Genomic DNA, 26691 nt, shown 5'->3' on the forward strand with positions numbered 1-26691 from the left:
CATGATTACAATCTATATATCATTTTATCAATACCCTTTCTCAATAGAAAATGCCATAATAAAGAAGATCATGCAAATTTAAGAACTGAGAAAGGGCCAGATATCCCCACTTCATATTTAATTCTTTTAAGCATGTTTTCAGCACAAACATTTACTTTGTATACAGTGTACGTATTCTCCACCCGATGGTAAATTAGGTCAAATATTTCGGCGAAAGTTAAAATTTTGAAGCTGCAAGCGTGTTTAGTTTAAATGCAAATTTGATATACATCGCGAATGCACCTCGCTAGTTTATCAAATCTGCATATTATATACCTAGCCGTATTCGGTAACAATTACAATTAGTAGCAAACTCTAATGAAACTTGCAAGAACCCTTTGCGATGCCGACGTTTGCCCTTTTTGTGTATTCAGCTGGAATAACAGAAGCCAATTGTCTATTAACTCTGTTTCCATTTGTTTATGAGGGAAATTCTCAAAGAAAAGTTGCAAATTGTTCGCAGGTAAAACGTGGTTCGATTATAAATTTCCCCTTTGATTAATTTAATCGTTTCAAGGCGGTACGTTGATTGCCCTTTTATAGTTTCCCCTCGTCACGACGTGGAAAATCGGTGATTTTTTGTATTAACGAGCGGAGTTGTGTGCGTATGTGTGTTAATAGAAACACTAACAACCAATAACCCTGTAATTCATACTCCGTTTCTGCTAAATTATTATCCCACACCAATCTGCTCATTTGGTTTCGCTTACATTATATACAAGGAAGAAGAGGTATTTAATTACCTACACTTACGATCTTGCAACACAAATTTAGGGTAAGGAGGGGCGTTATCTCATCCCTTAACCAAAGATTGTCGGCTGAACTATTAAAACCTTTCAAAGGAAGGAAGATTCGTATTTGCTCTTTTATTGAAAAAGATTGTGGATTCTGGATGTCATTTTCAAATTCAGTGAGGAAATTCGTTTACGGCATCTCTATTGATAGTGTCACCTTCTTTCTATATACAATAAATAATATAAAGGATTTGGGGTATTGCAGGTTTCAAAACCTTTAAGTTTCGGAAGGGATGGTTATAAAGGGAAGATCAATTTATTTTGCACTCTTCAGTATCAAGTATAGACTGAAATCTTCTTCCTACTTTGTTCTAGAAACCCCACGAATTTTCTTTGTTTGTAGACACTTGACACAAAAGATTGAATAGTGACTGATTATATGGGCCTCGGGTACTGCCCGGGCTAAAAAAATTATAACGGATAGAACCCTAGCTACCCTGCGTTTCCTCAAACTCGCCGCATAAACGGCCTACTACCAAAACGAGCATTTTGCGGCGCTACGATTTGTGGATATCGGTGGTCGGCACAGCTTAGGCGTTAGTTGAGAACGGAATTTTAATTGCCATCATCCATATTTTATTAATCTCTAGCAATTGGATTAATTAAAGTGGAGATTCTAGAATAATTAGTGAACGGATTCGCCTAAAAACTCTAATAGGGAGGATATAATTGCGTTTTTCTTCTTTGTTGTTCGCCATCTGCATAAACAAAATAAGTGCTTGAGAATCCTCCACAGCGATAGATCGTTCTGGATAAAATGATCTTTGTTGCACCTACCAATTGTAGAGCGCCGCTCAATTTCGAACTTAATTCTCGCCATATGAAATTGATACGAGGGTAGTAAAAACAGTAAAACACAATTTAGGTACGAAAGGAAATACTGGTGTGTTCACACCAAATATCAAATCAAAAATAAACTCCACAGTAGGATAGCGAATTACCGAATTTTAACACAACTTTCTACAAATAAATTGATACTCCGGGCAAAAATTCGCACGTATAGGGCCAAGTATAAGTAAACATGTAAGATCCCGTTCATGACCCGGTGACTCAATTCCAGAAATTGGCCGCTCGTTGTCACAGGTGGAAAATATGTCTAAGGTGCTGGCAATCGCAGGCAAGGTGAGCTTAATCCAAGGTTATAAACTCCAAACTCGTCCGCACTTAAGCTGGTCAATTAAAACTAGATTTTGAACTAACACTTGAACCCTACGATTAAGACCCTAAAAGAAAATCAGTCTTTCTTAATAAACTAAAATGTACATATCTCTTTAATAAGATAGCTAATTATAACGGGCGATCAAAAATGAGTTGCTATCGAGTCGCCTTTGGAAGCTCAAGTTAAATACGACTTTCCATGTAAACAAAAATTTCCCAAGCGACTCGACGGCAACTCATTTTTGATCGCATCATCTAGAATGCAACAATAGTCGATGGAAATTGTATCAGCCGACACCTAAAGAAAAGGTACACTTCAATTACGGAAAATGCAGATGGCGAACGATAAAGATGAAAAACGCAATTATATCCTCCCTATTAGAGTTTTTAGTCTAATCCGTTCACTAATTATTCTAGAATCCCCAATTTAATTAATCGATTTGTCAGAGATTAATAAAGTAGGGATGATGCCAATTAAAATTCCATGCGTTCTCAACTAACACCTAAGCTGTGTGGACCGCCAATAACCACAAATCGCAGCGCAGCTCACTAAAATTGCGTGGTTGAAATTCCACCAATAGATTCAAAAGTTGCGACAATATTTCAAGAAGTGCCTATAAAAATATTGACTGCTCGTAATGGAGAAAGTAAATCGTTACAAATTACTTCATTGTGCTTTTGCATAGTACTTAGTTGAAGTAAATTTACTTCTTACCTTTTTATGACACAAATTTGACTTTAAAATTCATTTGTTCGCTTTTAATGAAAAAAACCTGGAAGACGAGCTCTCTCATTACAGACTTCTTTTAGTGCAGACATACTGGGAACCGAACGGTATTAGCTGCAATAGATGCCTCCTGCGTCAAATTGTTAGCGGAGGCTCGCACCCTGGCGGGACTTGTTCTTCGTTGCCATTCACGGCAATGTGCGACGACTTCAAAAACATTTTCCGTGTACTCCTCAAACACGTTAAATCCAGCACCCGATTTTTTGTAGATTACTGGAGTCGGCGTGTCCGTCCTTTCCGTCACCAATGCGCGACATCGCCAAATGGGACATATGTCAAACGCAATCGGTTATCACGTTGATACTTTCTTCAAACCGCACGAAGTTGCCGGTTTTCTGGATTTTCGTATACCATCAGAAACCAAATCTATTGGTCGGTAATTAACGGACCAAAAACTTAATGAGAATGATTATCTCTCTTCTTTCCCGGCAGGAGAGTTATTATATAAAAGGTTTTATGTGGTTGTTTTGCTATCAGGAATTTCTATCAATCAAATTTTAATTAAGGCAGGTGTTATCGCTCTTAAGAGATGCAGATGATGTGTGCATGATTTCGGTGTAAATGGTGACGTTCTTACGAAGCCGACATTATCAATTCTAATTGTGGTTCGTGCTTTTTTTGAAAATCCGGAAGGAGGAGCTTAATCTTATAGCGGATGTGGCGTTTCCTTATCGACGCGTAAATGTCGCTGTTGGTTTCGCAACGGTAAAAAAGGGTGTACGTTTTTTTGCGCTCAATTAAGGTCAGCCCTATTTGTTTTGTTAAAGACGCAGTTCGCCGGTTTCGAATGAAAGGGCGCAAAAGAAGTTAAGCAATCTTAATAAAAGGTTTAAGTTATCGTCAAGTGAAGTAGTCAAAGTTTGTGGATACTTTTTGTCCGTTGAAAAGGTTAGTTAGAGTGTGAATAAACAAAGCAGTTGTCTGCTTAGTGAAAGTTTTCTAAAAGTTTCTACCGCTCGAGCAGCTACCGAAGTTTTATTATCAAGTCAGTTCGAGATATTAAGTTCAGTTTAACAAAGAAGTGAAGTTTCCTGAAGCTTTCAGCGAGTGTTTTTGGGTCTTTGACAAATGCGCCTGAATATCGCAAACCTTTCACAACCAGATTATGTGTTTTGGAATAAATTTTTGTCATTGTCAATCAATTAATTCTGTTTACTCGAACCCATTGTGAGACCCAAATAGAGTTTATTACCTATTTATTACGTAGACACACTGTAGTAAGGTCTCTTTTTTAAGCAGATCCTGAAAACAGCAGTTGCGCACTTTATTTCGCAGCTGGCGTTAATAAGATTTGGTTTTGATAGGCTGTTTGGTTACGAGATCTTACAGACAAATTTTAAAAATTGAACACAGGAGATCCTTTAAATACGAGAAGACCGTGTCCTTTAATTTTATAGTGAATTGGTGTCTTGAAGAAAGTTCGTTGATTTAATTTGCTACGTCATTACGCGAATTAATAGTTTCGAATTAAAGTGTTTCAGTCATATACGGAAAAATAATGGTGTTTTTCAACCAAATTCAACAAAGGCAGTTCGTCTTATCAAGATCAGTTGTTGAAGCTGCCAGCAAATGTTTGTTTAGTTCTTTGCGCGCCAGAAAATCTCAGTTAAAAATCAGATTGCTGGTTTATTTAAAACTGTAAGTAATTAAGGTTTGTCTATCGATCACTTGCATGCGTGGTATACATACCTAAGGGCCTCTACATCTTTCAGCTTTGACAATTTGCATATATCCCTAATAAATGTTACCTTATTTATCAAGGGACAATTTTGTGTTTAATCGAACCCTAAATTTTGCGACCCTGGATTAGAGTTCTCTTGTTAAATTTGATATTCGTGGCCAGTAAATTTGTTTAAGTAATTCCTTGGAGTTGTTGATGGCTGAGAACTGCCGAACGTGCCTTGAGAAAGTTTATTTGAATGAGTTAGCTTGAGAGGTATTTTGTAGTTGGCTTAGTCACCGTTTGCACACAGCAGTACTAACGACTAATGTGCAAATTAAGTGAAAATTGCACTTATAACGACTAAAAGCTAGTTCCATGAATATCGTGTTCATGGTTACATTTTAAGATGGATTATTAGTTATTTTAAGACAGAGTGTTCCAATACTAAAATAACACTTGCAATAGGTCATCCTCATTACTTCACAATCTGCCAAAACTATCAAGACAGATTCGATTATACAACAAAAATTATGGTCTCTAGGTTTGACGTCGGTACACAGAAGAGACGTTTCATCAAAATGATATTATCCCAACCTGCAGTCTTTGCTTAAAACGGACAAAGCTCAAAGTACCACTCAATATGTACTTACACTTACGAAAATGGCCGTTAACATTATAGCATAGATAGAAAATTTTCTCATTTACCTTATCCGTAATTTTAGTCTGTTAGCGATGTTAATTAATACTAGCGTATTGTGGTGGGTATACAATTAGCGCTCGTATCGTATTAATAAAACTTTTAAGTGGCATTATAAAAATTATATTTAGCAACAAGCGCGGAAAAGTTGATTCGGTATGTGCTACAATTTCATTTTGAGTAACTTGCAAACAACCGAAAATAGCGCAGGGGTAGTTAAAATGTTTTCCGTATAAATATTTGCAGACTTGTTGGACGCTAACGTAATCTACACAATTGAGTACGATTTTCATTTACGGTTCGAAAAATACGTTCGAATCAATATTAAAATTCTGTTCTCGTTCCTAGTCAATTATTGCTGAAATGTGCTATTCGTATCATCGCATTTTGAAGTAACGCGAATTTTTTTCTGTTGTTTTCAGGAAACGTTTTCGTTATAGCCGCCATTTTACTAGAAAGAAATCTGCAAAATGTCGCCAATTATTTGATCGTGTCGTTGGCTGTCGCTGATCTTATGGTTGCTTGTTTGGTAATGCCTCTGGGAGCAGTTTACGTGGTAAGTTTTATACTTAAAATTCATGAATGCCGTATGAATCGATTCGGTTTCATAATCCGCAACGAATTGTCCGCCCCCAAATAAGGGGGATTTTAGTTATTTTGCATGACATGTAGAGAATGTGCAGTAATGTATATTATACAAGTTAAGTTGTACAAGTGTGTGCTTGACAAAGCTTTTAGGATTAACTGTCATTAGGATGAACCAAAGTTAAGAGATTTAGCAAATCTCACCACTCCATCATTGTTTTGCCATCTGTTACCGCCACCCTTTGCAATTGTGGTACGGCTAAAGTAATAAAAATGCTGCCACTTTTTTAATAAAGGGAAATTTAGGTAGGTGTCGTTGTAAAACGTTGACTTTTTGTTCAGTTTGCGCACTTTATCGACGGTTCTGCGGTGTTGTGGGCGCAATAATTTTCAGGCTTAAATTCGCAAGACCACTTGATTAAGTTCAGGGTCGACTTACGATTAAATGGAATGTAACCCTAAACGTTTAAATTTTGATTTTTAAGGGCACGTTTCTCTAACAAATTCGCCGGTACTAAATAAATCCTACAAGAGCACTCGCACCATGCATTTTTAAAATGAAATGAATGTTAGTGTAAATTTTATAAACCAATCTATATGCGTTCATTTAAATGCAAAGCAGTTATTCCTATAAAGTGCAATTATGGTAATTCCTGAAAGGTTCGCCACGGCAAAATTATGATTAATCTATTTTGGAAAATAATCACTCTCCCAGGGCACAGAAGAAATAACCACAATCGACCGGCATAGATTGTATTTTTCAGTCAAGTGGAAAGTTGGAAGTACGTTTCCCTATTCCATTTATTTCTACTTTCTGAGATTAAATTGAATTCGCGTTTAGGAGTGTGTAACGCGAGAGACGACGAAGAAAACTCTTCCTTTGACTAGCAATTACCGAATAATGCGTGCTTCCTGAAAGTGTAAGGATGTAAATCGCTTTTAGTCGATTCCATTGTAGAAAGCCTTCATATTTGATATCCTTTCAAATGTAATCACTTGTCAACTAGGACTCAATATCGTTATTGCTCTGAAAGGGCTATTATCATAAATAATTTCAAGAATAAGATTTGCCTTTAATTTTCTTTACCTAAAATCGTCCTGAAAATCACCTTCATTTTCTTGCCTACTTTCTACCAGGAACTTTTAGTTTCCATGAAAGAGGCAGAGCAGACTATACATTTCCGGCCGCTTGCCACGCTTGTTAAAGTTCTCAATTTTAATGTGTGTAATCTTGAAAGGAAATGGCATTTTTTCAATTAACATTAACAGTTAGCACTGGCGATAAGAGTTGGACTGGGTCACAGTGTCACTGGGTCAACTTGGTCACTGGGTCACTTCATACTCTCTTCAGTTGCTCAGATTGACCCATTTTCACCCTGTGACCCAGTTTGACATACAGTGACCCAATTTTACCCAGTAATCCAGTGACCCAATTTGACATAGTTGGCAGTAAGCTAATTTTATCCAATAATCCAGTTTTAGTCAGTGACCTCCTCGGTTTAAGTATACCGGGTGACCCAGGGAGTGACCCAAAAAGACTGTTCCTCGGCCATATCTCGGGAACCGTTCGTCGTATGAGTAAAAAAAAATTATTGGGTAAATCGGTCATGAAGAATCGGTGGAAAATATTTTCAAGTTCTAAAAATGGCCACCAGAGGGCGTAACTGCCATCTTAAATTTTAAAATTGCATTTTCTTTGAATTTCGCATAATAAACTAAACATTTTTTTTCACATTTTTAAAGAGAACCAGTTTATCTATCATTTTCATAAAACATAACTCAGTTATGTCAAAAACAAAGATGGTGTGTGGCGTATCAATTGTTTTTGCAATAACCTGCTTTAACTTCTTAACGGTTTGACCGATTTTAACAAATTTGGTATCGTTGAAAAGAGCATTCCTTGGGCAATAAGAATCAATTATAGTTAACTTAATTGAATCCTTCTCCGCCAGGGGGCTAGTAATTTATTTGAATCCTTATCCGCCAGGGAGCTAATTTTAACTCCATGATACCTATTTTTATAAAGTTTAGTATACTTTATTTTACAGTCAAATTATAAACACCACATGTTTTTTTTACATTTGTTGCTATTTTGGGCTACACCCCTACCATATCAACTCACATCAAGCCCTTACTCCCCCGGATTTCGACCGAAGGATAGATTTTGCCACATGGTAGCAGAAAATCCTCAATTTCTTTCAAATCTGTTGTGGACTGACGAAGCCACCTTCAGTAGCGATGGGCAATTAAACTTAATATGCACTTTTGGGCCCGAAATAATCCTCGCTGACTTGGAGAAGTCCAGCATCCATGAAGGGAGATATAGTGTAAATGTTTGGTGTGGGATAATTGGAGGGTGGCTTGTTAGTCTATTTATTTTGAACGGCGCACATACCTACATTTCTTAGAAAATATTTTTCCAATTTCAATGGAAGATATTCCACTGGGCGTCCGCCAAAATGTTTTTCCAGCATGATTTGTCCCGCCCATTATGCCCTTGCTGTTCGCCAGTATTTAGATGCCATCTTCCTTAACCGTTGGATCGCAAGAGGAAGCCCTTGGCCTCCAAGCCAAGTATTTAACACAAGAATCTTTAGATGTTGTCTTTTGGAATGATTCTGTTCATAATTCCGCACATATGAAAACTTAATGAATATTTACAGGTCTCCCGATTTAACCTGCCTTGATTTTTATCTCTGGGCAAGGATTAAGGATGTTGTCTTTGCAACAAGGCCAACTCCCGGCGAGGATATGATTGCAAGAATTACGAATGCCATCTTGAACATCCCAAGACCAGAAATAAAGACGGCTGTTCTTTCAACTCAGCAGCGTCTTCAGATGTGCATCCAAAATAACGGAGGCCATTTTGAACACCTGGTTCGTCATTCGATCACTTTCTTTTTCCTTTCATGGGCTTTATTATAAAAAGAATTCAGTAAACTAACTATAATATACCCTCGATTATACCTATAATATTAAAGTGACTGAATAAGTTCAGGATGCCCCTTGGGAGCAACATGAATGTTCTGATGATATATAATAATGATTTATAATTTTTAAATTCACAATTTCCTCTTTAACATCTTGTTCATTTTGTAGCTAAATTTTTAGTAGTTTTAGGAAATTTACCGCGTGATCCTTGGCCTTCAAAGATCCATTAATCTCATTTTCCCAATATTTGAGGTTAGGAACGAGATTTTGAAAAACGGTTTTTACCGGTCTCTTTGGATGTTATTTGGCTACTTTTTCATAAAGAAAAAGTCATATCATTCCATTTCATTTTTTGATTTTTTTAGGATTTTGGGACATGGTGTCAAGACTAGCTCTCTGGCGGAGAAGGATTCAACTAAAGTAACTATAATTTGGTTGATTCTCATTGCCCAAGGAATTTTCTTTTCAAAGATACCAAATTTGTTAAAAATCGGTCAAACCGTTAAGAAGCTAAAGCAGGTTATTGCAAAAACAATTGAACACCCCACCCCATCACTGTTTTTGAAATAGGTAACTGATTTTTTTAAGAAAATGAACTGGTTCTCTTTAAAAATGTGAAAAAAATTTTTTAGCTTATTATCTCATTTATTATGCGAAATTTAAAGAAAATGCAATTTTAAAAATTAAGATGGCAGTTACGCTCTCTGGTGATCATTTTTAGAACTTGAAAATATTTTCCAGCGATTCTTCATGACCGATTTACCCAATAATTATAGTGAGCGGAGTGTTAGCAATTTGTTACTCTTCCCACTCAATACACACTATACAATCACAAATAGCCATGCCTTACCTGAGATTCGAACCCAGGACCCTTGTAGCCAAAGTTAGAGCTACTAGCGTAAGCTCATCTGATCTACGCAGGTCGGCAATTTGGCAGCATCGGATACATTGAATGCCTTCATTGTCGCGTCCACCTCTCGCCCCCAGGACACTTAAAAGGTATCGCTAGTATGTACCAAGAGGAAAACAACTGCAGAATTCTGGTGTACAACCTCTTGGATTTCATGGAATTCTCATCGAATTCATGGAACCCGTATGTAATTCATGGAATTATTTTGGAATTCATCTGTATGTTTTGCACGGGACTAAATTCATTTCATCCCACACGAGACACTATGTGGAACGGCGTTTTTTTAAAGCGCATTTGAACGGAAATGTATTAAAATCGTCGATGTTTTTTTAAATTGACTAATGCACATGTTTAAAGGGTAATTTCTTGACTAGAAAATATTTTCCAGCGATTCTTCATGACCGATTTACCCAATAATTTTTGTTTACCCCTAAGTTATATGACGAACGGTTCCTGAGATATGGCCGAGGAACAGTCTTATTGGGTCACCCGGTACAGATATATTATAGAATAAATAAAATTGCTGAAAATAATACTCGGTTGCTTGACAAGTGCCATATCTGTGACATTAACGTAAAGAAACTATTCCATTTTCTTACAAGAACGGATAGAGCGCGCCTACGCCCTGAAGATCCCTAATGTGTCAATGTCCATATACATTATCGTGTAATTTGTGTGGAGCTGGAAAGAAACTATCTCTATTGTGTATTGTGTTTGACATGAGACACGAACTACTTATTTCGTATTGTTTCCATTGGACTGATTTTGACTCCTAGGTAATAAATTACACCAAACTTATAATTTAAACTGGGTCTAGTGTTTGAGAACCTTATAATCTCACAAGGATCTGATCCTTTAAGAGGTTTCATTTCCTTTTCAGAAAAAAAACCCGTCAATAATGTGAATATCAATAGCTTTCTAGACTGTGTCAATGTCCTTAAAAGGTCTCTAAGAGGATAGAGGATTTTACAAAACTTTAGGAATTCACTAAAGGTTCCTAGTTTTTAAGGGCTTTTATGAGTGTTTAAAAATCTTTGGGATTCATAGGTTTTCAAGTGTGTTCCAAGGGCCACCATGAGTCTTTTGAGAATACCTTGTTGTTTGTCTTCATCCCATATAAATGTTATGTATAAATAGTGCATATCCCATTGTAAATACCCTGGTGAATATTTAATCTCTGATATAACTGAGAATGACACTGCCTTCTGCTGGACTGCATTCTTTGTACTTCAACTGCAGTAATTAAAAAATGACCATGTAGGGGCCGGGGGGGGGGGGGTTATGCAACTTTTCAGAAATCAACGGTAAAATTCACAAATTTGTCTTCTATTTCGATTTCGAAGTTTTTTCTTTTCCAATTTTTTCAAAACTTTCCGTCCTGCTTTAATACCCACTCGACAGTCGAATTATTTTGCCAGTAACATGCCAATGACACCTTTTTAATAAGTAAAAGTTAATTTCTATGTGCCCTAATCATCTCATTCAACAGAAATTAAGTATACTTAGATAAAGTCTAGGACCAAAATGTCCTAGGCACAGATCACTAAAATAGACGTATATTATGTGCTTTTTGATCTTGGTTACTAAACGATTGATACTTAACTTTAGCTTTTATTGAGGTTCTGTGGCTTTATTGAAGTTTAACTAACGTCACCTCCCGACTTTCTTTCGTGTTAGCGTGCGCAAATCTCCAGTGGAATATTTTATGATTTTAACGCGGTAGTTCCATTGATCTGCGGGTAGCTATCCTTCTGATTGCAACCTTAGTGCATATTTTTTATTCTTGGATTTACGGTCACAAGTAATAATATACATTGACCCTTCAGGAAATAATTATTTAACCACGGTTTTAATATCAATTATTTTCTTTGCGGTTTGGTTTTAAAAACAGTTTTCAGACTCGAAAATGTTCCTTAGCGTAAATTTTACCACTCTTAAATAAATGGACTTATTAGGAATCAGACTGCTAAACAGTTTTTCTTCGTCCCGGAATTTACTGTAATTCGTCATAAAAATTGCGGGTTCGGAATTTGTATCAAGCCAGAATTTTTTTAAACTTTTCTTCACAACTTATTCGACCTTTCGGAGTGTTTAGTACTTAATATATTTTTACCCGAAGTTAAACTGTTAATGACAATGTTCACTCAATCAATGCACGTTTTGGTCCCTTAATTTCGACCGCAAATCTTCACAGATATGTCAAATAAATTCTCTTTCGTACACAAAATGGTTCGCGCGTGCTTTTAGAACTTCGCTGAGCATTCAATTTCAACGCACTTAAAATGGTACGCGATGGTTTGCGAAAATCAACTTAGAATAAATTTCTAACTATAGAAAAATTCATAAACGGTATATACGTGATCGCGCATTAATCTACAAATACCTCGCTCTCTCAAGAGAAAAACGTCCTTGGCTTTAAACGGAACGAAACTGTTACTCGTATTTACCAAGAGATCATGGCAACTACGCTCACTTAATCGCAATTCGTTTCTTGTTATCGCTTGGTAGCGCCAGACACACTTTCGTTCACGTTCGCTATGAAGCGATACACATGTGGAAATTTTCCTGTGTTGAATGAAATACAAATTCGAAAAGATACTTTTTGAAAACGACTGAACGACCACCTGGTACACTTTACATTTGCTCCGCCTTACTCAAACCATACAAGGCGTTAATGTCAAGGAATTTAGTGTGAGCGTTTGATTCTCATTTAAGCAAATTTACTCCACATTCGTATTCAGCTAAATTCGCCTAGAAATTCGCCCTACACTTTCACAGACACTACGCATCTCTCTGCTTGCTGTGCGCTTCTTCATTTATATTACGCCATAACGGAACCAACGAAATTGCTTCGGGGCGTCCCTCTTAAACCAATAGTAGACCAGCATCTTTTGTTTAGACTGCAGTTTTGTTTCGACTAAAATGGAACCACCGCATCGGTGAGCTTCGCTGCTACCTTGGTATTCACGCGTTCTAGATGCGTACTTTTATCGTTAATACTTAACCCGCGCCACTTATTACCCCTACGAAGCGGTACACGTGCAACTTTACTCATCTCTTCCTCCAAATCCATTGGTGAATGAAATTGTACGTTTTTTACACATATTAATCTTGAAACAAAGTATTTTTTCCAAACAACCAAATTGAGAGCAACAAGTTCGGAAGAGTTAAAAAAACGCACAACGGGTGGCTAATTAAATTACATACGCACAATATAGAAGAAAAAAAATCAAACTGAAAAAGTAAAAATTAACAAAGTAAACTAAACCACAATCGTTTCGTATTTATCTTTTAGAGAAGTTTCCTAACCGTCCAGATCAATGCTGATAATGTAACACTTCTTCTGTTTTAAAAGTCCATTTAGTTAATGGAATATACTGGCAAGGCACCGAGTCGATACCTATAATTTTCTGCCGGTTCCTGCATTATACATCAGTTTACTGATTCTTTGTTTAACCCGGATTGTGTGTATTTAGGTCAATAAGGTTCTTGTAAATTTTAGATAAGGCTAACGCATACTCTTATGGAACCTGGCAAAACGCTGTTTTAGGAAATGGGCGGGTTGGAATTGTGTGTTTAAAACTCCCTATAGCTCGTCAGCCCAAAGGGAAGTTTCTTGCTGAACGTGTATTATAAGAAGCGCGTCCGATAATAAGTTACGTGTGTAGAAAGCACGAAGGATTAAAGGGCGGTAAAAAACACGACAGCCGGAAGGCACGTCCATCCTTAATATTAAAATAAAGGAGTTGACACGTGATAATATTTTCTATCCGAATCCAATCCAATTTGCACTTAAATTCTGACCGGAAAGTAAAAACCGCTGCAATTTTCCGTCTCTTGGGAGGCACCTGAAATAACAACTTTACTACGAGTTTACGGCATTTCGATTCCCTTGCACGTCAGCTTCGAGGTACTAAATTGTGTCAATGAAATTAAAAATGAGTTAGTCAACTGTATTTCTAAGTCACATTTTTAGTTAACAAAAAATACAGGGCTTTTATATCTAAACAAGACACCTTGTATTTTTCGTAATTTTGATTAAGGGAGTCAAGTTGAATATGTCCAATTTGACAGAATCAGATACATTTAATGTCTTCATTGTTTCGTCCACCTCTCGCCCCCCAGGACACTTGAAAGGTAGAGCTAGTATGTACCAAAGGGAAAACAACTGTGGAATTCTGGTATACAATCTCTTGGATTTCATAGAATTCTCATAGAACTCTCATCGAATTCATGGAACCCATTGCCTTATTTATTCAATAAAAAGGTTTTAAACAATTTTTAAACAATCAAAGTTAGCTTTATATCGGTTATTTTGAAGTCCCCTGTACAGCTTTTATGGTAGTATGCCGGTTAATTAATAACTGTTTTGAACAACCTCGTACAAATGATCGAAAATAATGTAACGAGTGTAAAATTGTTGTATGTATAATCCAAAAACTGAGTTTTTTTGGCACTGCACCAAAAATCCAAAGGCTGTAAATAACCGAGTTCGAAAAACCGCGCAAATCACATAACGGAAGTGTACGTAACGCATTTTGAAATAAATCGGGGAAAAACCCGCTTTAGTGATAAAGTGTACGGAATGTCAATTTTGCTTATTTAAGGCTGTTATATAAGTATACCAGCGTGCAATAGTTTGGGTGATTAATACTATCAAAAAAATTATAATAGTACGAGTGGACTTTTTCGGCGAATAAACCAGGAGTTTAGACTAACAGTTTCAACAATTGAAAAATTCCACTTCGAAACCGAAAGTTTAAAGAAACAAATTACATCAGCTTCGGCATGGTTTCTAATGAATTGCACTACGAGAGCAGGAAGTTGGTTGAAAGTAGACGATGAAAACCGACGGTTCAATTGCCGATCAATTGCACAATTAGAGGTAATCGTGCAAAAAAATAGAAAAACTTGATCAGTATTCCTTCCGAAGATTTAGGTTTCGTTCTATAAGTATATGCTTTGAAAGACCATCTCTTTGAGAAAGGCACTATCGATTTGTACCATAGGGAAACCGTAAATTCAAGAATCAAGAGCGATCTGTGGGATTTACACCAGGGGAGACTCCGTGAAACCTAAACCTGGACCAAACGGCGCCAACGCATCAGACATAATCTTGCGATCAGCGATTGTAATTATACCTGGCCGTAAAGAACCAGCGACGCGTGCTCACCGGACCTTTGTGCCGACAACGACAGGATCAACGAAATCGTCTTCAGAACTTCGGCTCGACACAAAATCGTCTGGACCGGCGCGAGTGCCCTAAGAATATTTAGCAAGTCGCAGAGGACGCTGGACAGGAGCAACAGACTTGGAAATCTCGATGATGCATGTCTTGCGGGAACCGAAAGTCGACCAAGGCCAGCTGGCCATTGCGGACACTTGTCGATCGCCATCAACGAGGCAAGGTTGTTGGCAGCCACGTGGTTCTGCGAAACAAATTCATGTCTGACGAATCCTTGGACAGAGGGAAAGTAGGAGGCCCCCGAAGGGGTTTCGCGAAGCGCTACGAGACATCATCGGGGTCGAGTTTGGAAGCTCCGCCTGAAAAGAGGCCAGGCGATAAGGTGTGTTTGCTGTAGAAGTGGCTCTGGATCGCTAGAAGCTGCACCAAACCCTACAGCAGATCGGCGCGATTGCATCGGAGTCAGACCCCTCTATCTTTCGTATAGGAGCCGGGAGATATGTGACACTAATTGAAGGGTACATAGTCGATATCTTGATCGTACAAAGGCAATGTATGTTAATCGCAGGATAACAATAATCACTTCCCTTTGTGTGATTTTGCGATTTGCCATCTCAACAATAACAAAGGTAACGTAATTTTTTGATTTGTTCTCAAAATAGCTGTCGGTTCTCTGTAAGATAAAAATGCGAAAAATTAACAGTTTGTTATTACCAAGTAAAATTCATCCGATCTTTTTGAAAATCCGTATTTTTCTTTTGATAAGAAAACAATTTGACAAACCCGATCCCCGTAGGTTTAATAGTTATTGATTAATTAAATAAACAAGTAAAAAAAGGGATGCTTTGTCTTTCAAACTGGGTGACTACAAGAGCGTTCCCAATTTTTTTGTAAATAGTTTAACCCTAAAACAATCTTTTCCAATAATTATTGTCCCGATGATTCATGCAAATCGACGGACTGTAGAATTTTTTTTCGGAATTCGAAGAATTTTCTTAGTTAACAAATGGAACTCGAAATGGAATAACTCACTCAATATAACAAAAAATATAACTCTATAATAGGAAAGCTCTCGAAAGACGTACATTAAAAAAATACGTCCAAATACGATTAATAGTTCATGAGCACCAAAATGAACGATTTTTATTAATTCGAGTGCCAAGGGCCGATTATAGAGTTACTTTTCTTGTTAAATCTCGGAAGCTATTCAATTTGTTAGTTAATTAAAAAAATACCACAGTTCGTTGATTTGAAAAAATGATCTAGACAAGTATTGGAAAAGATTATTTTACGGTTCAACTATCGGGTTTGTCATATTGTTTTGTTATCAAAAGAAGTTACTAAATACTGATTTTCAAAAAGATCGGATGAATTTTACTTGGTAATAACAAATTGTTAATTTTAGAGATTAATTTTTCACATTTTTCCATAAAAAACAATAACAATTGAAACTCAACGTTCCGGACCAACTGTGTCTTATAGAAAATTTTATTCTAAACAAGTTCATTTCTGTTCATCCTTTCCCTCAGAGCAATAGTTAATGATGTCAAATGCAAAAAAACACGACATTTTCTCGTTTTTTGTTAATAACAGTATGTTCCGGCCGTTTCCGGCCAGGGGGACTATGATTTTCGGATTCAGCGGATCTTTTTACATAGGGTACGCTTGGTTACGTTGAGTGAAGTGACAACATCCAGCCCAAACCGTAATTTGACTGGACTATTATAAAGGAATCAATCAATAATTGTGTTTGAACTTTGGAAATTTGGAATGAATTTTCTTTTTTTCTTTGGAAATTGTCTTTTCAGTTAAAATCATTCATATAAATAAGTGTATATTTGTGAGCTATAATGTGATGTTCTTTTTCTTTCTATAAAATTGCCACGTTTATCACCGTATTTATCTATCATTTTTATTGAGAGTTAAATAGGGGTAAGTTCGAAAAGAAACGTGGTCACGGTATAGTGTACATTTGCATCTATACTCTGCAGTCAATCACCCCAAACGAGTTGCCAAGTTTTACATTTTCAGGACTAAAAGAAAGGGGCCAAACTTCCGTAAAGTAATTGCGTTAGGATTTTTTATTTGAGCTAGTCGGTAAAATAGTACTCTTTAGTCATGATTACAGTCAAAAGTTTATTGTAAATAGTACGAAGAAGGGTTTTCATCTTCTGTACTGTAACAAACAGTTACAACGGTACTTGGGTTTTTTAATATCCAACACGACTTTCGCTGGCGTTAATTAATAGGGTTTTTTAGATCATAAAACCTTTACGCTATGTTAGACTTCCGATGTAAATTTCTCCACGTCAAATTTGCGGTTTTACTTGCAATTTGAGTAGTAAGTATCAATTGTAGGGAAAGTGAAGACCTTTCCGAATTATTTTTAAGGTACTCTAGCCGCAGTAAAGTAAATAATGATGACTTTACTGTGACTGTGTCAATTTATACGGCAACGCGATGCTTTCAATGCCCATTGGTGTGCTAGCACAGAATTGATTAGAAATTTAAAAACACACTAGGAATATGTGAATCCATCTTGTGTGTTTTTCGAAAACGCAATTAGGATCATCTAATAAAGGTATCGGAGCAATATTACTTGGTGAAAGCTATGTTAAGCATATTAACAATATTCCTTTGGCGAATCGATCGACTAATTGTCAATATATCTGCTGATGTTGAGCAACAATTTGAACCTCAGCTTATTATAAAGTTATTTGTTATCAACTTGATAAAGCAACTTACTACAAGAGTGAACAGCAAATTGATTGGCTACATTAGATTCTGCCGCGGCGCTACAGTGTATGTGAACTATCATTGTTTTTGGGGCATAATTAATCGAGAAGTATCGAATCCAACTCCCTGAAGTCAGCTTATAGAACCCAGTTTAGGAGGCGTATTTTAATTTCAATTTTGACTTACAGTGTCCCTTTTGGCAAGTTGGCGCGTCCCTGAGCAGTAAGTTTCGTCGCTTTCGAACTATGATTATGGAATTTACAGCGAAAATCGCGTATTTTACTTTTAGCGACATTTTTGTGTGCAACATAATATGTCTTATCGAGTCCTCAACGGGACTTTAACTAATCGAAAACACCAAACAGTTCTAAGTATCAGAAACCGAAAATTAAATTAAAAATCCCGCGATTTCCGTAGATTAAAAAATTTACCACAATTCAATTGGCAATAAAAGCCAACATTTCGACTCGTCTTTTGTTTAAATTTTTGATATTCGCAACGAAAACGTTGATTGAATGGAAATAATAACCGCCTGAAAATTTCTAAGGAGCGTCGAGTTTTCAGATTTAAATTAAAATGCATTTCTACGTTGCCTCGTCGATTCATTTTTTATCGCGTTTGCAATATATCCCGCGACCGAATTTCCGACTAATTTATGACAGCCATATTGGAAAATAAATCGCAGTCTGTTTACGCGTACCATAATTTATATTTGACTGGATCAGGTATCTCTCACACGCTATGGTGGCTAATTTATGGATTTTGTTGCATCGCGTATTTTGCTCATTAGTATGCGTTTTCGGACATTATTGGGATATTTCTCATTGTAACGGGCATCGTATTAATCACAACTGAAAATAAAACAAATTGTTATTATTTACGTGCTTAACTAGTTTGGTCAACTGGTTACAAATTTAGGTTACTCTTATTTAGGTAGTTACCGAGCCACGTGGCGCAGTGGTTGCGCTAACTGATGCTGTTCAGGAGGTTGTGGGTTCGAATCTGGAAATTACTAATCTGTTCACAATGCACAATATGCAAAAGCGTTACGGAGAAATTATTTTCAAAGGAAAAGAGAACTCACATGAGATTGTAAAAATGCAAAAGATTAGGCTACGGTGCGGCCAATTAGCACCTAGCCTAATTGTAATTTTCCAGCGCAACAACTGTCGTTGTCTACACCCCGGCATGTCTGCAAGACTGATAACGTGTAAACAACTCAATTTGGAACTCGTTTCTAACCTAGTTTTCGCTTAGGTATTATGGGAATCTAAACTGCTTAATAATTAATTAACGGCGCTGAAATTTTAAAATATTAATTGACGTGCTTAGCGGCAGTACAATAAACACAAACTTGCTCCTCGAACAAATAATTAACTTCAGAAACCCCTTAGTAACGAAGCGCCAAACTTACAATGCTTCTCGATACCGGGCGTTCAACAAAGCTGGACGACTTCACAAATGTACGGTGCGGTCATAACTTCGGGTATGAACTTCGGGGCGGAAAACGGGTGCTTCCTTACACCATAAAATAAGAAAATACGAATCATTACAACAGGTTAGATCACGGAATAAATTAAACAAATTCTGCATCTTTGATACTGCACATTTTATGCCATCTCTCTTTGGATTAGATCTAGATTACGTTGGTAGAGCAAAATCTTCATTTATCCATTTCGTCGGAAAAACGAGAAAAACATGGTGAAAAACTAAAACAAATGCGCATTCTGCCACAAAAATAAAAATCAGTGCTTGTACTGTTTATTACTCACGTACTTATCCATTGATATACTCCATGTATACAGAATGTAACCCCGTAAGAGGAGCATGCCACGCCTGTTGAGTATTGAGTCGCGCTAGCAAATATAAATACATTTATATAATATACAGTAGAATAAAATGTACAACTCATAACTCAAAATGCTTTTAAAAGACTTTTAAAGCTTTATTTAATTAGAACTCAATTAGTACAAATAATTGGCACAAAAACGATTCTGCTTCATTTCCCTCCATTCCAATTAGCGAAGTTACATAAAGAAAGTAAAACTATCTTCGAAATCCCATCTTCCTTAAAAGTTTCAGTTTTAGAGCGGCATAATTACGTGAGATTTTAGAATCACCAATGAAAATGTGCATGTACGCTCGAGAAAACTAATTTGTGGGCTTAACAAATTTAATAACCACCGTATACTGCCTTAGATGAACTCTTGTTAGTCGGTTCATCTTTCAAATTAATTATGTAATAAGTTTATAACCTTAATTATAGATTACGCCCCGTAAACATTAATTAGCAATTTATACATTAGGGATATATGTAATTTCAGTTGCGCGTTGACGCCCGATCTCACCGCCCTCGTGAGTTATTTTAAATAATTAACTCGGGAATAGTTTTTATTCCCCACCATTTATTTTCGAACTCATGTTTCAAGCGTAATTATTTCGGAATGTTTCGTAAAACGCTAATCGTGTGCAATTTGTTTCTATACAAAGGTTCCTTTGTAGCGACGCTACAAGAAATGAGATAGGGGGATAAAGAATTAATGCCTTCGTTTTACTTTTTTTGTAAGGGTTTAATTAAACGCATTGTGTTTTCCTATCACAGACTGATTCGAACACAAGCTTTGTCTCGTTGCCAGCATTAATTAGAAGCATTACGAGGCGAAGCTTTAATACTGGAGCTTGTAACTATTGACGGATAATGCTAATGCATTTCGGCACAACGTGCATGTGCTCAGAAATTTAGCTAATTGATTTCTTTTTCAAAGCATCGTATTCCCGTGCAAGTTAGTACAATCTTGACGAGCTCACATGCGCCGGCTTTTAGTACTTTGCAATTATAATCTCCAAATTTACACACGGTGTAATGGGCATCATTGACCGAGACATTTTCGCTAAAATTGCAGTGGATATACTTATTCCTTATTCATCATCGGTGGAAGAACTGAATTTTGGCTCATCTTCGGAAGACACTGTGTTTGGGGTGGGGATACACTAATCTCCGTGTTACATTCAAACTATCTGAAGAGCTTCGTCAGCGCATGTTGAAATCTGAATCAATATTCACATATCCGCGAGCATGTTCTCACTAAGTCTTTCAAACTATAGTTTCTACTTCCAGAAGATTGTGATTGACCACTTGACATCCGCTTTTTATTTCTAAGGTTTTCAACCGTTCACTTGTGAAATCCTGCTAATAATAAATAACAATTAAGTAAAAAGGTCATCGAAGCAGGAACTCTATAACGAGGAGAAGCTTAAAATCACAAAAAAATTCAATGAATTGCGCTAGACATTTTCATGGAAAAAGTAAATACGAATTCCCGTAATTATGCTGCTGTCCATGTTAATACAAATTTAAACCTCTTCAACAGACTGCGAACGGTATTTGAAAACCATTTTCTTTTCACGAGAGATCTGATTTGCAGGGGATGTCGGTAGCTGGAACGGCTTGCTTAACCCAACTATCTTTATCCTTAATTTCTCCTTATATATCTAGGTTATCTCTCTTTAATACCCGCAAGTTAGAAGTGACAGTTGATGTCATTAAACATTCAGTTTGTTAGAACTGTAGGCGACGCAAAGCAGACAGTCAGTTGTGAGCCTCGCATATACGTTCACCACGTAAAGGAAAGTCTTTAAACACTCACTACCTTTCTTCTACCCAACTTCTACAAACAATTAAACAAAGCAGACTGTGACGTCCACCACCAAAAAAAGCTTGAGCGAAAGGCCACGATTAACGCCCGGTTCACTTATTTAAAATAATTTTTCTTTCTTTTCTACTTTCTTCACTATCTCTTCCTTCTTATGAGATTAATCTGCTCACTTCGGCGATAACACGTGCTTGAAACTAATTAGCTTACGGGGCGATAACAAAACTTGTTATCTACTAATGGAGATAAACATGACCAATTGCAACCCAAATAGTTCCTAACTTGATAAATCTAGTCCTTTAACACGGAATTTAAATTTGCAATTACCAAAACAAAATAAACAAATAAAGTATTCAAACAAAAACGAACATCAAGTGCTCGAATTCAACTGATATGATCGAGATTGTGCTTAATCCCACCGTTACTAGATATACAATGTCGTATCTGGACCAGTTCAAGGTTTCTTTGTGGTGCCACATACGCCAAGTTTAAAGTAGGGCAAATTGAAACACTGGTCCGTGATCCCCTGATCATTTCCCCCTCTAAGATACCACATGGTGGTTTCGGAAAATGAATGATCAGTCGTTGACCGTAAATTTGTCCCCCAATTGATAATATTTCATTTTCTAATTCCGTATTTCCATCCATCTTCTCGACCCGACAAATCGTTATGATTTTTATTTGGTTTTCAATGTTCTACGGTCGTTAATCTTTAGACTATTTAGTTTTTTAAAGTTAACTTCAAATGACATTGACACTAGAAAATCGCCTTATGGGATTTTACGTGGAGTTGAGTTAAGACCGGCCCTATGTGGCCTACAAACAGTGAGTATTACTGTTGAAAATAAAATATAATACGATATAACACGAAAGGAGTCACTTACTTCCAACATGAAATATGACACAAGGGACATCGACCCTTAATAATTCTAGAAATGGAATATGCCACCACAAGAAATTGAGGTCATGGAACTTTGATGCATTGTAACTACAAAACCGGGGCCATTGGCTTCTGGTTGCCTTAAAAATGATATATGACAACAAAATGGCGTCTTCAACGCCGACCAACTTTTGGACTTGAAGCAGTGAGCAAACTTTGGACTTTGAATGTCGACCAACCTTTGAACTTTGAATGGCGACCAACCTTTGAACTTTGAACGACGAGCAAGCTTTGAACTTCCTGGTCAGGAATCATACATGGAGATGATTTATAATATCCCTATATCTGTTTCTTTGGTCATAAGTGATCAGCATAAGCTATCCATGACGTTTTGGTGCGCATAAATGCAAGGGCTGTATTATGGCCGAGTAGTTCTCCAAGGTCATTATTTAAAGGGCACATAGTGAAAATTTAACGGTCCTTTGTATCTTAACGGTCTTAGCGTAATTACTTAAATAACCAGAAATATTTGATGCGCCTTAAAAAATGACAACCCTAACACTGGACAACTGCCAAGAAAGATTGCATTTTTAACTTAAAAAATTCGTAATTTACAAACGACTAGGGGCTGCATTTTTATAACCACTTATATAGGGTTGTTGTTAACCCTTTTAGCGTAATTACTTAAAAATACAGAAATATTTGATGCGCCTTTAAAAATGACATATGTACCTCATCAGTAACAAAAATAGAGTTTGTTGTGCAATTTCTCAATCAAAGGTGAAAACTTTACAAGAAAGTAATTACTATGATTTTAAGTTTTGGTTTTGAACAATACCAGCCAATTTACTGGCAACGGCGATAACAGCGCGAAAATCGAAATTTTGCGATAAATTTATCGCGGTGTTGCGCGCAAGAAGGACGAACTATCAAACAATGCAAAATGGTACTACGGTAAAAATTAATTTACACCTTGACAAAAATTAAGATTCACATCCGGCTCGAAGAACCATAAAAATGTATTTTTAAGTTAATTTTTTCTTATTCACTGGAATGAAGGACTATACGTTATATAAATTTTTGGTTAAATGGTAATTTTTGGTCGAGTCATACAAATACAATTCCGCGAAATCCACAGTTGGGATTGAAAAAAATATCCGCTCGGATCACTTTGTGCAAATGAAAAAGGTGTCTTTGGATCGTATCCTTTGCGGGAAGCTTTCACAAACGCACGTGGTTTAGAGTAGGTACCTATGCTGCCAAATCTGTTCCACTTTCTAATCGCAATATTGATTGAAGTTTTGAATGAATGCAGCGAAGGGTAGAAGATTTAAATACCTACCTTTGACATCTCCTTCATATATGACGATGCATTTAAGACCTTGTTTGAAAGATTCTTCCTATTAATCCACGCCAACAGTTTTTCATATATTCTTTATAATAGGCTTTTGCATTTGGATCTGACAGGTTCTTCTGCCACTGAATAGACGATGTATTGTCTTCTTCAACCGAAGTCATTTCATTTACAAAGAAGGTGATTTTTATTATACGCAATCGTCAAGTGACATTTCTATGGAAATCATGGAATGACAGAATCAGCCCACTTAATTAGAAATGTATTCGAGTATAACGCCAATATGATTTCATTTTATTTTCCTTATTTTTAAATCATATTGCAGGTATAATAAAAAATATTCCGCTGCGCGTCGTGCCCTTAAACTCGTTGCGCGTGCTTTAAAGACTTACTTAACACTTGCTTCTTAATATACTATTTCCATTTACGTGCGTTATTTAAACGTTTATTTGGAATAAATAAATAATCTCGGAATTCTTTTGACAGACCTTGAAAAGAACTTTAAAAGAAAAGCTAAAGAGAAAAATGTCATGCAAACTCTAGATTCTTAGAGAACTTCAGTTCAGAGTATTGTCAAAGGGTTTCTATATATGACTATGAACAAATTTATATACACAAATCACCTAAATATTTCAACTTCACAGACACAGCACCCCCGCAGATAATAAATTTGTTGACATCATTTTTTTTGCCTAAAATTTGCATGGCGGCAGATGTTCACGAAGAGTTTTTTATCGCCAATCGGTGAGGTTGTCACTCTGAATTATGCTATAGATAATCAGCATTCTACCAATATAACGGAAGCATATCGTTTTTGTTGTACAAGTGAAACCAATTGCTCTAGAGTTATTCTCCAATGTGTGTTTTTAACACAGAAATAATCGCAAATCATCAATTGAGTAAGGTAAAAAAATACAAACCTTCATTTGAAAAAAATGAGATAAATCGTTTTAGCGTAAAAGTGTCGGACAACAAACCAAACGTGATTAGATATTTAGACTGATAGACCAAGTCAATTTATCAGTGTTTAACTTTCTTATAAAGCGGAACTATGTAACACTCACTCTTCTCGATATTTTTCCCATTTCATTTCGTATATTTTATCTGGCATCTCATTTATCTATCTCTCTTTTTATAGCCATAGTTAACCCCAATTTATCACAAACTTTAACATACATTTTTGGAGTATTTTTTCGCCCGTTATCGTGCATAAATCGCGCAACGCACGAGGCTGATTAAAGAGGCGCAATAAATTCTGGCCATGAATTGGTAATAACCAAACAGGGGAGAAACGTTATCAATTAGAGGGGGCTATCGACTCCTAGGCTCGCTTTAAAATTTCAAAACCGCCGTTTCATTTAGCTCGTCTCTTTGTGCGGCGCTGTCAGATTTGTTAGGTTGGAAAAGGTATCTTTGAAAGCTACCACACTCCACTTTCGTCTAATTAGGTTTAATTGGACATACGAGGTCTTGCTTTGTTCCGCGTTACATCTACCCATTTTCGAAGGAATGACATTTATCTTTTTTACTATATAGGTCTGAAATAAAAGCTACGGACTGCGCCTCCGGAACGTGCAAACTAATTGAATAAGATGCTCACCGGTAGCTGATTGAGGAATGCGTGTGAAAAGTTTCACACTAGGCGAGCATTGTCGAAAGAATAATTCAGTGACAGGTCCCATAACTCAAAACTGATCTCCAGGGTTTTATTTTCAATAAATTTTTTGTCATACATTTATCTACATGGCCCTGCAATTCCTTCCATTTTTAACAGCACATCATTAGCGTGCCAACTTTTCATATAATCCTTTGATTAGAAAACGCAGTGTGTGTGAAATTTATTACGTTCAGTTTGTGCAGTGGGGCTCCTCTCCAACAAATGATGTTATGTAGTGTAATAAATGGTTTTTTATATGTATTTCTAATGTAATATCGAGGAAAAAAGTAATAAAACTGCCGACGGGGGCTTTGAATAATTAAACGATCATAATACTCTTTGGACAGTTCTGTGAAACTCTTTAATCTCCTGTCGAAAGGAAACTTTGCAAACATTAATGTAGATACGAAGTAAGGCACGTGGATCGTGGCGTTATTAGGAAATCCGTTCCAAATAGACAATGCTCTATTTGAAAAATTTCGAACAATGTACCTAAGCGTGCTTACGTCACGAACTCACTCAATTAGTAAAGATTCAAATTAATTTTTAAGTAAATTTGTAGTTTCAATTATGCAAAACTGCTTTCCATTCAATGCACGTTAGTAATTTAGTGCACTTTGGAATTGCGACTAGGGAAAATTCAATACTCCTTCGGGGTTAAAATCGTCAAAATCTGAAAAGAAAAGAAAAAATCAGAACTACCGGATTTGACGCTTGGTACCCCCCATTTTTAGGAACAAAGTTACTGGATTGATTCTTCTTGTGTTATATTTTGAAAGTATGTCAGGCGGCCTTTAGCTGCTTATGTGTATAGAGCCCCCTCTGGCCTCTCCATTAATCATTTACCAAGAAACATCGATAAATATAATAGCATATAGGTATGTCAACTTTTCTCTAACAATTTTAAAATGCAAGGGTTCATTCAAAAATTCATATCTCTTAAACTAATAGCGCAATATCCACCCGATGTAGGCACACAGAATGTTCATAAAAGTGGCCATAAAATTTACCTCTACACTCGTTGCTGGCGTTGGAAATAGTAGTTGCAACTTGCAATTTGAAAAATTGAAGTTATTGACATTTTTGGTAAATTTAAAAAATCGTAGCAGCTCTGAAAACTTTTTCAAGACTTTCGGCGGTTACTCAAAAAATTCCTTAGATTTTAAGGATTTGAGTATTAAATAGGACGATCACTTATGTTAAACGGTTTAAGAGATGAATTTCCGAATGGACCCTTGCATCTTCAAATTTTTTGAGAAAATTTGACATATGTCAAAAACTATGACAGATAGGTAGGGTAAAGGTAGTTAAATTTTAATTTCGTTGAATTCAGAATAAACTAACGCATTTACAAAAAAAAATAGAAAATGTGGAGGGGGCAATTTTTTACCCCAATTACTTACTGACGTGCGGGTGGTAAAAAGTGTAGACGCACCCCCTTCCGATGAAAGGATGTACATCATATAACTTTTTTCCTTTCTACCATCTAATCTACAAAGTTTAATAGGTCCCTGCGAGGCTCGAATAAATCCCTACTTAGCATCTTGGGCTCCCCTACTACAAGTCATCAAGCGAAATGGAAACGAAGATCTACTGGTCAAACGAAATAAACACGCTTTATAATTAACCAAAGGAAAATATCAAACGCTTGCCTTTAGAAGT

At 36.5% G+C, this 26691-nt stretch overlaps 1 protein-coding gene across 1 annotated transcript in view; it reads left to right on the top strand.

Annotated features, from left to right (window-relative positions):
* The first annotated feature begins 1925 nt into the window (after positions 1-1925).
* The window catches only part of LOC116176159 (5-hydroxytryptamine receptor-like), a 55020-nt gene continuing 30254 nt past the window's right edge, over positions 1926-26691 (top strand). Inside the window, exons 1-3 of the mRNA XM_031494635.1 lie at positions 1926-1955; positions 2988-3154; positions 5532-5694. Of these exons, the coding sequence (XP_031350495.1) occupies positions 1926-1955; positions 2988-3154; positions 5532-5694 (360 nt within the window). The remainder of the gene's footprint in view (positions 1956-2987; positions 3155-5531; positions 5695-26691) is intronic.

This window comes from Photinus pyralis, unplaced genomic scaffold (genome assembly GCF_008802855.1).
Source record: "Photinus pyralis isolate 1611_PpyrPB1 unplaced genomic scaffold, Ppyr1.3 Ppyr1.4_LG7, whole genome shotgun sequence".
In the NCBI taxonomy this organism is placed as follows: Eukaryota; Metazoa; Arthropoda; class Insecta; order Coleoptera; family Lampyridae; genus Photinus; species Photinus pyralis.